At 32.9% G+C, this 14,855-nt stretch overlaps 1 protein-coding gene across 1 annotated transcript in view; it reads right to left on the bottom strand.

Annotated features, from left to right (window-relative positions):
- The window catches only part of Rbcn-3A (rabconnectin-3 alpha), a 179,519-nt gene that overhangs the window by 150,659 nt on the left and 14,005 nt on the right, over positions 1 to 14,855 (bottom strand). Inside the window, exons 5-9 of the mRNA XM_089094941.1 lie at positions 10,939 to 11,130; positions 8,568 to 8,793; positions 6,211 to 6,378; positions 3,956 to 4,097; positions 1,738 to 1,923 (exon numbers count right to left, since the gene is read on the bottom strand). Coding sequence (XP_088951067.1) covers positions 1,738 to 1,923; positions 3,956 to 4,097; positions 6,211 to 6,378; positions 8,568 to 8,793; positions 10,939 to 11,130 — 914 coding nt within the window. The remainder of the gene's footprint in view (positions 1 to 1,737; positions 1,924 to 3,955; positions 4,098 to 6,210; positions 6,379 to 8,567; positions 8,794 to 10,938; positions 11,131 to 14,855) is intronic.

The following is a 14,855-nucleotide window of genomic DNA, read 5'->3' as shown; positions in this document are numbered from 1 at the left end:
TGTTAGTTTCAGAAGCCTTGATTGAACTACCATCTGGGTTACAGATTCCTACTTCAGTTCCATTCTTATTTCAACTAAGCCGTTTTACCGCGTCATGCCATTTGTGCGAATCTGACTTTAGGAGTGGAGTTACAACACTAAAAAGAATAAATAAAAAACTTTGGGCGTGAAATTAAAGACCCAGATAAAACCTAAATAAGCAGTCTCATTGCCCTAAACATGAGAAGGTATATCCCCCCCCCCTCCCGCTCTTTACACTAGCTAAGCTTCGACTTCATCAAAACAATAAATACTCTTAAGCCTGTATTTTTCGTTATTACCGTACTTCAAGAATAAATGTGCTCAATAAGGTATGTCAGTAAGTATGACTCAAATTAGGTTCTCAACATGACCAAAAATTCTAAAAAAAATTACTTCAAGAGACTGAGTCCAACCCAGAGCATATCTCGGCTATAGTAAACCAAAACATGTTAAGTGACCTATATGTTAAACTGAAATTTCAATTTAATATCCTTGAACAGAGACAAATTTGATTAGAAATGTTCAGTCCGTTTTTTCCAAATCTTCTGTATCTAAAAAGATTATTTTTCCAAATATATGTTGGATGTTCTTTTGTCACTTGCAAAGATAGTTTTAAAACATTTCCTGTTCTTGTTGCAAAATCCTTTGTTTATATTAGTAAAATGACGTAATAAATCATCTACCCGAGCAGCAGAGATTTTCATTGGGAATGAAAACACTTAACAAACATAACTTAAAAAAGAGAAAACAAAGAAAAAGAGACATGGTTCTTTACTGCAGTCCAGACGCAAAACCTCATCATAAATACACGAAAAAAAAACTAATAAATCTTCAAGAAATCAAAAATATCTAAAACTATAATTTGCATGAACGACTGATCACTGATAGCACACAACACAGAACTCATTTTTTGTTTTTCGGCTCTACTTTAAAACGTATGCCGTGTAATATACTGCCTTTTGAATTTGCGCAGCAGATTTGTAGGCACTTCAGTGCAGGAGACACATAGACGATTAGTGTTAAAGTAAACAAAGTTCACTTTATGTAACAAAATAATCTGTTCTTTTGTATTTAAGAAAAAAAAAAGACACATGATGGGGATTGAGTTACACCTAAGAATATGTTACATGGTTTTAAGAAATAATAACCGATAATATAACTTTAAACTAGAACTACTTACCCTGTGAAGCCAATGCCCCCCCCCCTCCCACACAGTCATACGGGTTGACAAAAAGCCAAGCTTCACAAATGATGTTTTCTTTTTTTTAGCGTCACACTTATACTACAGAAGCGGAAAAACGTAATGACAAGAAATTGTTTTGAAAAGCATAAAAATTTCTTCCCATGCATTGCTAACTACTAACAAGTATTTGTATCTTTTGCCATATTCAGCAAGCAGATAAGAAAACTGAGCCCCGAACTCCCTTTTTTCTAATTTAAAATAATATATGTTTTGAATCTTCACTCTGATTGGTTAATAACAAAGAAGACGGTTGAAAGGTGAACGTCGCCCTCAACAAATCTCGAATAGGAGAAATTATTGGTGCTATAGTCGAGCCTAATTTTGATTGTATCCACAACTATGTGACTATAATATGGCTCGAGCATAACTGTAATATTATTTGAAAAAAAAAAAATGGATTCTGTTAAATTTAATACTGAACCCCCCAAAAATTATTGAGATAGCCTATAAAACATTAATTCATGACATAAAACCTTAGATGTTTTAGTCTCTCCACAAGTTTTTGTTTCTGCCGCTGACTTTTCGATTTCAAATGCGAGTCACATGGTACGGCAAACGTAGATGTCGAGGAAATCCCATCATTTGGCAACAATGTTTCAGACCATATACGACACACATTGTCCTTGCAAGAAGTAACCAAAATATTGCCGATAAAGCCCCTATAAAAAGAAGATAATAAATAGAATTGAGGGAACAAATTCTTTGGAAGATAAACTTACGAATGCATCAATATAAAGTTTCGTGAAAAAAAAAACATTATAAATACTGTTTGTCTTGCATCATCTTTGGCTCCTATGTTATTCCTAATACTCTTAGTAAAATTCTTGTGATTTATGAATTGATGAATAAATGCATTATTCATTCGTTATAAATTATTTCATCCGTTACAATTTATTTAATTATTCATAAAATAAATTAATTATATATTATAATAAATTTATAAATATGTTTCTTCTTCTTCTTTCTTTTTCACTGTCAGATTTTCAAGACAATACCTTCTAATATGAAGTATAAAACCACGAATTAAGCTAAAGAGGAATACATCAAAAAGAGTAAGTTGAATTTAAATTAAGATAAAATATAGTATCGGTTATTTATGATAATTAAGATACATAAAACAAGAGCTTAGAATAGATATTAAGGACAGGGGAGTGGTTGGAGACTCGGAATACAGAGCTATTCAAGCGTGGAGCAAAACAAAACCCTTTAGTCCGTTCAAAGAACAAAGTTGTAGTGGACAAGGAAGGAAACACGCTGGATGGAGAAAAACCATAAAGCCTAAATATGTTAATATAAAGTTTTGTTCAAAAGTAAGTACAGCTACAAGTATAGGTGTACATAGGTATAATCCTTTTCTGGGGGAGGAGGAGGGGAGGTCAAACATGAATAGATGCATTTTTGGGGCAAAATTGCTTAATTCCTCCAGAGAGAAGCGATCCAGCCAATATCGGTTAGGGAATCGTCCCATTCCTACCTAGGAACAGGTATGATTAAAAGGCTAGTTTGAGTAATCTATGCAACAAGAGAATAATGTGTTTCCAATGGAATGACCGTAGGGTTATGGTCAATAGGATAGTTATGATCAACTTACAAAAAATGGTTTATTAATTTCTTTTTATTTCTGCTTTCTTTTAAAGCAGAAAGCCACCAAATACTTCTTCATCAGAAATTCCCTCCTTCACTCCCCAGAATCCGAATCAGGCTACTCTCGGCTTGAAACGTGGTTGGTATTATATTTTCTTTGTTCACCACCCTCTTTCTTCCTCTCTTTCTTGAAATTCAAATAATAAGACTCAGAACTAAAGCGATTTTCCTTCAAGAGAAAATCTCCTATGCTATCTAGTGACATAAAGTTTGGCATTGATAATGCCAATAAATATCAAGACTAATTTGAGAATTCTTCTAAAATCGCCGGAAAACTTATAAGGAGCGTAAATAATTTTGGAAAGTTTTACTATACAATAAATGGATATCTACTCAAATAAGTGCATACAAGTGGAGGTATATAACAATTTGGATCACCCTTATACATCTTATAGAAAAAAATAATATATTTTAATATTTCTATATGTTTTATCAAAGATAATCTATATATAAATATATGATTTCCAAAGATAGTCCTTGTCGGCCAACCGTCTAGGACCAAACGAAAAGCAGGTCGTCCCGGAATGGAGTAGGATTATGTCGTAAGGAAAGATTTAAGAAAAATGGGAACTTCTTGGGAGGATACCTCCTGGAAGAGGAGCGTGCGCAGCTCTGTTGGCCTCAGACGACTTGATGCTGCAGTTAGTAGTAGCAGTAGTATATATACGCACTGTGAAAAATGTCCTTCTTCGGCAAAGTGTTGAGACCACTTGAGTTAATTAAAAAGTGAACAGAGTAACTGAACGTATTTTGCTTCTTTTATTTCAGGTAATAGAACTTCTGACGAATTCTAATTTGTAATAAAGCAATGGCACACTTCAAGAGGAAGGAGAATATGATGAAATTATTTAGAAAGTTAACATAAAATTGGGAAATGGAAAGAATATTTATATCTAATAAGACTTCTATAGAACGAGCCGCAAATTACTTTTCCAAAAAATTTTTGCAGCACCATAAAATGGATTCTTTAAAGAGAACAAAAAAGATTATCAAGGTTCAAAAATGGCTCTGGATTATCTAGTACAGAAAATGTTCATAGGTACTTACTTAGGCATATATTTTGAGGTAGCTCTCCAAGAAAGACTAGTAACTGGTACTGGATGACTAAGAAGAATGTAACTAAACGAAAGACTACATTTTTGCGAATGGGCCTTGGCTGTATGATCCCCTTCTTCAACCACAAAGTTTACTAGAAAAAAACACGAATAAGTAGGAAAAAGAAATAGCAGTGAGGAACAGCGAAGCTTTATTTTCACTTCCCTTTCCCTTATTGAGTTCTTCCTAAATTCCACACTTAAGATTAGTTAATTTGTTTCTCCTCATATATATATATATATATATATATATATATATATATATATATATATATATATATATATATATATATATATATATATTAGAAATATACATATATATATATATATATATATATATATATATATATATATATATATATATATATATATATTAATAACTGTGCTATTATACTATACTATATATATATATATATATATATATATATATATAGTGATATATATATATATATATATACTATATACTATATATATATATATATATATATATATATATATATATATATATATATATATATATATATATATTATAATATATATATATATATATATATATATATATATATATATATATATATATATATATATATATATATATATATATATATATATATATATATATATATATATATATATATATATATATATATATATATATATATATATATATATATATATATACATAATGTGCTTAACTTCAAAATTCTGATATGCTTAATTGGTAATTTTAGCTTAAATAATATTCTTCACAAAAATTTTCTTTAGCACCTGCACAAAAGAAATTAGTTAAAACACTTGCGTAAACAGCCAAACACTGGATCTTTTGGTCTTCTAGCCTGGTCTTTAAATCAATAAGAAAATAACGTCATTTAGTTATTTTCTATTCGCAGCTATTAGGTACTTATAGAAAAATGGCAATCGTGTATTTTTTTTTTTTTTTGTATTCATACCATCTTCGTGTTTTCACCTCCTCATTTCTGTCTGTTTAACTCTGGTCAAAATCCGTTTTGCTAAAAATTTGTCGAAATCATTTGACATTTTAGCAGTAAAAAATAATGTTCAAACTACTGAAACAGCATGTCCTTTTTTTAAAATGATATATATCCTCCAATATTGCATTGAACACAACCTAGAAAATCTGAAAAAGCGAGGCCTGAACATTAATTTTTTTAGAAGTTTCAGCCACTTCTAGAATTTAAGCCCCCCCCCCCCCTTTGAATTCACACATTCTGAAATATTCCCCACTTACATTCATATACTGCAAAGAACCACCTCAATTTCCATGCCTTACTCAAGCCCATATTCGACGTCTTAAATTAATTCGTTTTTTTAATATTTTCAAAGAAAATAAAGGCATAGGACCCAAGGGCGTATGCAGGATTTTGTTCCGGAGGGAAGATGGGTTACAAAATGCATAAACATTTGTTTATATGCATTTTTTTTTTACGATTTGGCCACAAATTTCAGGGGGCGGTGGTTCAAACCCGGTAGCCCACCCACCCCCCTGGACACGGCCTTCAAGGGAGTCATCATAATTCTTGCACTTTTAAATATGAATTGCTGATAAAATATACGGGTAGGTGAGCACCGAGGTTAAATTAACATAAAACCAACTATAGCCTACGTCATATTTAAGGCGAGACATAAAATTACTTATCTTCTCCTCCTAGTCTTCTTGGTTTTACATACTACTCACAATATTGTTTCTATTTGTGCTGTTCATAATTTGCGTTATATTCTTAATTAGTAGTGTTATTGATTCTTTATCATTTTCAAGATTCAATAAGATGCCACGCCCAAATTTTTATGGTCTTCGTATATTAAACGTCATCTAAAAAATGAATCAAACCAAAATAAGTAACTAAAACCTCTGTAAACGACTATTTTGGATATCAAAAATTACAGAAAACTGTTAACTGAACCACTGGGATACAGTAGCAGATGTTGATAACGTCAATCCTCTGGGGGTGGGGGTCTGAATACCCTTAAAATCAATTAAAATCTACGAATCTACTACACAGGTAAGGTTTTCCATTCTTGTTAAAATTATTAAAATTATTCCCAGGGATCACACTGTCACAAAATTTAATAATTTCGTATATTCTCGAAAAGAATATGTGTCGTTCACTACAAGCACTAATTTGAAAATTTTCCGCAGCTTTCTGAACCCAAAAATAAAAGTGAATAATAGGATAATAATATACTCACAGCAAATATCCTCAAACCAAACTCGGACTAGATGATCATCACTTCCACAGCTTGCAAAGTAAGAGCCGTCAGCAGAAAAAGCCAGATGAGACACAGTCTCGTCAAACACAGGTGATCTCCATGCACACGCCCACCGTTGAAGTATTTCGGTGTCGTCATTATTATTACCTACCAATTAATTTCTGTACAAAACACCTTTTTTATATTTAAATACTATCAGACTCCGTATTGAAAAAGGAGAATGAAATACCGCTAAGGAATTTCTAGAGTCATATTACTTCACCAAAGTGGAATATATAAAGAACACGCCTACGATGCTTAATGATCAAGTTCAGGGGCATCAATAAGGGAAGGGTGAATTGCCCCTTTGGAATTTTGCCCCCCCACCCAGATTTCGAAAAATCCTGTTTTTGATATTTTCATTAAAAACCATCTTGTTTTTAGTAATCGCAGTGAAAGAAATCCCCAAAACAACAAAATTGCCTCCCCCTGGATTCTGAAGAATATATTTTGCTCCCCTCCCTACACTTTGCGAATTGGTGCGTATGACTAAGTCACTAAATCAAATTGAATATGACTTTTACAATTAGGTATCGTTTGAATTCAAAATTCCCTCTTTTAAAATACAGCAAACAAGTTAGAAGGGCTTATTAAATATGTAGTGTACTAAAAAAATGGGGAGGGGAGGGGGACAAAAGACAACATATTTTCTAATGCTTAGAATTTCACTGAAAGTATTTTGGGTCTATAAACAGCATGAAATTATAAGCAGTAAATATCGTTTTCCGACATGTAGTTGGAATTTAAGACAAAGAAAACTTAACCAAAACTTTATAGATGTGCTTGCCGTTTTTTTAAATGGCAACTTTTCTATCTTTGCATCTCCCTTGTGAAGCCTCAAATAATCAGTGCATAGATAAAAACTTGATTTTTGGTAACACAAGTTTCTATTGAAGGATTAACGTGATTTATAATAATTGAAGCTAACTTAATTCTATGATTTCTTCAAAACTTCTATTTTGAAATACAAAAGTAGAAAGCACAGCTCGTGACAAGATATATCTGCCTATGTAGCTTTCTTTCACTGTTGGAGAAACTACTAGACCTCATTTCATTTCTTTAATTTCTTTTCTATTTTTTCAGGCACTATGTTATTGTAGCTGAACCTATACATGAATCTCCGACACTTATCATCTAAAGACCGTTTAGATGACACTTATCGTCTAAAGGCCATCTAAAGGCTTAAAGTCTGACACTTATCATCTACTCATCATCTCCGACAATCAACAGTTTGCCAAATATTTTCTCGTCAATCGTCACATGAGTTTTGAGAACCTTTTATTACATGCACTATAATGGTAATTTTACATAATTGGTGCCACTCAATTACTTGATTGGAATAGCATTTACCTCTCAATTACTCGGACTATCTATCTTGGCTTTTTCTACCATGTCTGCCATGTCTGGATGCCTACAGCAAAATATTTGATTTTCATTTCAAAATCAACGGACTCGGCTTGTCTTCAAATCACTTTTGACCCTTATGAAAGGCACTAAACTTCAATCAAATGAGCCCCATCTGAAGTTTATACGACTACCCATTCCATAAAACCTTATATGCCCCAGGGGCATAACTTAGGGGCTGTGTCATCGCTGAGGGCATTTATATATGTTCTTTGGACCATTTTCAACAAAATGACTATTTTGTCAACAATATGACGCATACAAGATCGTGGAAACGACTACATTCTTCTTCACATTCAGAGGGACGTGATGCATGAAGGCCGGCGTTTAACCCCCCCCCCCACCGCGGAAAATACCCCCCCCCCCCCGTGGAAAATAAGGCGTGGGAAGGCAATAGGCTACAGAAAAAAGCAAAATCTAACAAGCTGAAAATACGTTTGAAAATCAAAGTTTTCAAAATCTTAATAATTTTCTTTGGTCTCTTTCCTAAAATAAAAAAAAGTTGTGTATTTTTTTAAGAATCAGGAGCATACCCAGGGGAAATTCGGGTCCACCCCCTTTATGCTTCCTAACATTTCAATATTTTCCAATAGCTTGTTATATATTTTTATGTACTCTACGTTTTTGGGAAGTAATTTCCCCCCCCCCCCACCCCGTCCCCACAATAGATTCGAGTGAATGCACTTGTCCAGAACAGAATAGACTTCATGGAAAACAAATCAGGGAAATTTTCTTGCATCAGATTTTTGAACCTGCACACAGGGGGAGGATATGCACCAGGATTATTTTAAACGAGGACCTCCCCCCCCCCTTTCAAGAAAATTTGGATATTTTGGGAAAGATACTTTTTGAGTTTTTGCAAAAGGCCTAAAATATTTGGATGACGTAGTTACCTGAGTCGTCAGATCCCTCACTTTCATCTCCGACATCAAACGACACTTTCTTCGATTTCTTCCTACATTCACCCAAGAACGAATCCCGATGTGATAAGTTGCCTTTCCATAACTGAATTTGTTCACCTCCAATCAGCAGCCGTGTTCCATCCCGGTTAAATTCAAGAGAATGAACGGGAAAATCAGCACCAAATGTAAATTTCTCAACCCACCAGTAGTCTAATTTCTGGAATAAAAAATATTTTGCTAAAAATAATAATAATAAAAAAAAACTCTGAAATGCCCCAATAATAGCTCAAAGGTACAAAATCAAAATGCAATGCATAGAAAAGATAAATTGTGTGCATACACAGTATCACGTTATTAGGTGAGGCGGCAGGTGACAGTCAATATGAGTTTTAATAAGAAAATAAAATAAAAAAAAGGCTATCACTTAAACTAATAGTAATTTACAATATTTTCCAGATGTAAAGGATATTTTCCAGATGTAAAGGATATTTTCCAAATGTAAATCCCATACTTCAAAAAAGGGTGCTTTATACTCAAGTTTCAAGGTGCAGCCATTTCTGTCAAAATTCTCTTGGGGGAGAGGCTTCAGACTGGAGTAGAGAGAACTACCATTTCTATGTTGTTCATCCTCGCCTTTCACAATGCATCTCCTGCATTTTTTTTACGACTTATTGTTAAAAATTATATTTATGGTTATTACTACCTCTAAATTGATTGGAGAAGTATGGGAGCTCATTGGATGTCCCATTTTTTATTTAACTTAATAAACAAGTACTTTTCCCTCTAGTCTATTGTCCCTCTAAAAACTAAGAAAAATCAAACAGGAAGAATCATTTTAGTTGTGTTCGCCATTTCATTCTGAATCTCTAGAGTAAATTGCTGAAAGGATCAAATAAAAACTGTATGCAGAAATTTTTTTTTCAAAAGTTTTTTATTGCAAAAGCACTATTTTGCAGATGATACATTATGAAGTGGTAGAACTGAACTATGTGAAGACAGGCACTCAAGAATAGGACAAATCCTGTTTTTTCCGCTGTTTATTTGACAACAAAGTAAAGAGTCAACACAGTGGATACAATCATTTTAGTAGGAATTAGTCAGTTCATTCAAAAATAATCTCCCATTGTTATTTCTGGTACAAGCTGTGATTTCTGGTACTAATTTATAGCCATATACCACCTCAAGAGAGGTTTATAGTTTGATGAAACACGAGTCTGTTCAAAATGTGCTATAATAATCTTTAAGAAATCTAATTTTTCACCATAATTGATTCTGGAAAACATGTCTTCGCCGATTAAGTGCATAAAACAAGAAAAGAAATACAAGGACTGCTGACAAATTATTTAATGAATCAGTCAAACTTAAAAAAAGAAAAATTCCATTCTTCGTTCGAATTCCTTTTCAAGAGTAACTACGGAAAGACAGTGTGGTCTTAAAAGCAAATTAGATTAAATGTACAAGCTTTACTATAAAACATAAAATCGCGAAGAAAGGAAGAAAACGAGGACTAATAACAGCCAGTGAAAAAATTTAAAAATTTTGCAAATATTTCGGTCAAGACCTCTGCTTGAGCGTCCTAAGAAAGTTTAGTGTTTTTATTTTAAGGTTTGGTTTTTATATTTTTATCAGTTTTATTCTGCACTGAGGACGGTCAAGCGGAGGTCTTGACCGAAATACTTGCATAATTTTTCAATTTTTTCACTGGCTGTTAATTATTCTCGTTTTCTTCCTTTCTTCGCGATTTTTTGTTTTATCATAATTAGCCAGTGTGGTCTCAGAAATTATTTACAAGCTTTACTCATATAATACCCAAGTATCCATAGGGGAAACTGCATAAATACACTTATGCTTTAAAGAGGATGAATTACTAGGGTTATAGAAAAAAATTCGAATGCTTATATTTTATAGTTAAAAAAGGAAGAAAAAATAACTCAATAATTGGAACAGGGAAAATAAGATGAATTGAAAAAAAGTAGGCAAACATGAATACGTTTGAAATAAAAACAGAAACTTAAACTAACATCTGTTAGCCTGCAATTCTCCGTTTTCTAATTGCATGTGTACAGAAGGACCAAATAGAATTAAAGGACAAAAAGTACCACATAGTGATACCAATAGTAAATTTTACAAGAATGCTAAATAATAATAAGCATGAAAAAGTGTTTTTTTTTCTTATGGTTGATCTATCACCCTTGCCACTCCCACAACGCCACACCTTCTTTCGCCTTCTGTGTAGCGAGGTAGACATAACACCACCACGTATGTAGATTTAATAAACATCACTGGTCCAAATCTGAATTGTAGGTCATAAACATCTCTGCTACAAGTATATAAGGAGATATCAATAACGAATAGGTCTTACATGTGGTGTGTTCTGTAGAGGTAAAGGCGAAGGCTCAAAAATTACGATTTTTCTTCCATAAGCAGCAGCAATAATTCCAGTGTCATTAGAACAATCAATACATCCAACAGCTGCATCATCTGATGCTGGAATGATCTGTACTCGCTCAAAACTAACAGCTAATATTACTATATTTGAACCAGACCCATACGCCTGAAAAAAGAAATGAACATTATAATCTTCATTTTTCAAAAAATATAAAGAAATCAAATATTTACTGGTATTTTCAAAATATTGGGAAACTAATAAACATTCTTTTGATATTAGTTTCCCTTGAGCCGTCATCTGACGGTAAGCAGCATAGTTTGGTAATTATCTATTTTTAAAATAAGCATGTTGTCTTCTTTCAAAACAACAATGAGAAACTTTCTTTTTAAAATAATTTCTGGAGAGAGGTCATTCCACATGCCAACAGTGCATTGAACAAAGCTCTCTTTTAGGTACTCACTGGAGTTCCCTCATGTAGGTTTTCCTAAACGAGTGGCACTGTGGTGAGCTTATCTCATGAGCTTAGCTCTGCCAGACATGAGCTTAGGCAGCTCCTCTGGTGGAGGACAATAAATATATTTCTAAAGAATGCCCTAGACACTATATGAAAGCGCTTTTGTAATGGCTACAGTGTACTGGTAAAATATTTACGTGGTGTTTTCATGCTGACTACTTGATTTTGGATTCATTTGATAGGGGAAATATGGGTTTTTAGGGCAAGTGCAATATGAGGGAAAATTTCCGTGGGAGATACTTTCCATTGAAAGGGGAGGGGATTCAGAAAAAAAAATACATAAGAGGGATTAAACTCTAGTATAAACTGATAAACGATCAGAAATTAAATAAAAAACAAGCGTTTTTTTTTAGAATAGAGCATGCTAAGGAGAATTTTTTAGGCGAAATTGTGAGCAAAAAATTTCCTGGGGAGAATTCACAGCAAGGATGGAATTGTCCGGGGGTTATTTCCACTGGAGGGGGAGCATCTTACGGGGGAGAACTTTCCAAGGAGGATTTTTTCTTGGGTAGGGGAATTTCCATGGAGGGGTAGGCGGGTTTCCCCGCATTATTTTAAAAACGATTAAAAATCAAATCTAAAACAAGTTTTTCACCTTAAAGTATGGAGCAACATTAAAACTCAAAAGGAACAGAAATTATTCCGTATGCGAGGGGGCTACCAGTAGTAACCATCTTTTGAATTCTAAGAGTCCTATGTACCAACAGGTTTTTCTGGTAGAACCTTATACTTTGCGTACACTCCCGTATCAAACAGATTGGGTATAATCTATTTTGATTCAATTTTTTTTGACACAATTAACTGAATTTCTATTTCATGATATACAAGTTTTTTTTTAGGTTAAATCCGTGTCAGAAAAACCGGTGTGTCTTTTTTAGTTGCCAAATATATTCTACTATTTTTTGTATACATTCAGGTTTCAAATTAGATTCTTCAACAGTTTTGAATAGTTTATTCAACTTAACACTACTGACATTTTTTGTGAACATTTACATAGAAAATGGATAATTCTAAGCAATTTCTGGTGAGTAAAATTTTCTCATTCTTATAATAAAAAGAAATTGTCTTGTCATTAAGTTAAGAAAGAAATTCTTTCCTTACACTGTGTGGTTACCTCTTTTAAAAAGTTTTGACTACTTAATGACAAGACACTAGAACTAAGGGTACTTATGCACTTAGAAGCCTATTGTTTAGGAGCTGAAACCTCTACATAGTTCTCTTATAGGCTGAAATTTACGGTGCGATTTTTATCAAGATCAGTGGGCCTTTTTAGGGATTTTTTTGAATTATTGCTTAGCTTTAAATCGATAATTTGGGATTAGAATAATATCTTGATTCTTTTAATGTATTAATTGTTACAAAAGCTTCCTTTTTATCCAGTTCTGTTTCTTTTTTTTAGTTTTGTTTTTTATAATGCTTAAGGCACAGTCCTCCTTTACAATGCGATTTTTATAAATATAAGTGAGCCTTTTTAGTACTGTTTTTCTAAAATTGCTTATCTTTCAATCGGTAATTTTTGTTTAGAATAAATTGTTGATTCTTTTAATGTATTAATTGTTAAAAAATTTTTCTTTTTAGAGTTTTTGTTACTAATAACTTGATTTTTTCCTTACTTATAGTTCGTGACCATGTACTGCTGGAAAATGTATTTCAGTGATATTTTAGATCATAGTAGCCTAATAGTGCTTTTAGTCTTTAGAAGAAGAACCAAAACAATTTATAATCTATGCTGCTTACCTTATTTTAATAGCTTAAAATCATTATAAAAAATATAATTTTTTAAAAATTATTTTTTTATTTTTATAAAAAAGGAAAATATAAATTTTTATTTAATTGAAAAAAAAAAAAAAATTTCCAGCTCCCCCTATTTTAACACCAGTTTTTTAATGCAAAAAATAGGCACATATTGCACCCTGTTTAAATCAGAATAATCCATGGATTCTTAATCTTTATGACCCAAGGACCAAAATGGCCCCATTCCCCCTGCCAGCTTTTTAGCAGAAAAATAAGTATCTTGCAACTTTTTCGAAGCAAAAAAAAAAAGGCTCAAGTAAGGTTTTGTAAAATTTCGTGGCAAACCCAGTTTTGTCGAATTAAGATTCAGTTGCTCAAAAAAGTAATTAAAAACCCCTGATCTTGAAATCAAGATGGTTTTTAGACTACTTTAGATGCCTAACATAAACTGAATTATTTTCCAAACCCAAAATGCATTTTTTCGTTTGCTAAATTTTTGCCTTTTTTTTTGTTAAAGGAAGAAGATACGTGCTATAATGCCCCTCTGGAAAAGAAAGCGAGATGGAGCAAACCTGCATTAATGCAAGCCACAAGGCCATCTATTATCAAATATGCCGGTAGAATTACACACGATCTGGACCAACCAATAGCTGCGAATCTTTTAATGCCAGGGTCCTCTGACGCCAGTGTTAGCTCCACGCAAGTTGGAAGGAAGTTGAAAAGGGAATGGGCTGCTTCACATAATGCCTCAGCCTCATCAGATCAAGATAGGAGGGATACTCCTCTTCACGCCGTGCCAGGGACTTCTGATGTGCAGCCATAGCTTTTAAATGTATATATTTTTTTTTTCAAAATTAAGACAAAATTTTCTCAGAAGCATTTATTTTGATGAGTAAAATTTAAAAATTTGTTTATAAACTATTGTATTTTCTTTAAATAAAAAAATTTTCTTTATATTTAAGGAATAATTATCATTAACTTCTATAAAAAAAAAAACCTTACATTTCAACTTATAACAAATACGCATTCTAATTAAATAATTCAAATATTCCTTTTAAAAAAAAAATAAATATTTGAAAAAAAAAAAACGATTTGCTATTTCACAGTTGGCAAGCACTCTTTAAACTGGTATTATTGCGCTAAGCTTTCGCACACACATCTGGGCTCTTATCAAATTACTCCATCGCCACTTAATCCACTGTGAATTTTATGTATGGTTGTAACAGGATTTCTTTGTGAAATAAGAAGCTCTTCTAAATAATCTCCAAATGGTTATTCGACAACGATGCAAAAACACATTATTTTGGGCCAATTCAGGCAATTATTTTCGTTGAAAAAGATGCTTTCGTGAAAAGAATTTGAGGCTGTTCTATTTGAACAGTGTTGTGAAGTCCGATACCTCCAACTCGAAAAGGTATTGATCCTTCTACCTCGAAGGAAGCGCCCAGGTCCCAAGGGGCCCCCCCGAGTGGGGTTGGGGGGGGGGCTCTAAAAATGAAAAACCTATCTTTTAATTGTACTTTTATTGTTGTTATGGATGGAGAAAAAAAGTTCTTCTCTCTTACAATAATTTATTTAGCCCAGGTCAAGTACATCCACAACTTCAAACAAATCCGTTGGCAAAAAACACAGGAAAATACGG

The sequence above is a fragment of the Artemia sp. Qi Xiang Cuo genome, chromosome 9, assembly GCF_049724085.1.
Source record: "Artemia sp. Qi Xiang Cuo chromosome 9, ASM4972408v1, whole genome shotgun sequence".
Lineage (NCBI taxonomy): Eukaryota > Metazoa > Arthropoda > Branchiopoda > Anostraca > Artemiidae > Artemia > Artemia sp. Qi Xiang Cuo.
This window is presented reverse-complemented; position numbering and strand designations above follow the sequence as displayed.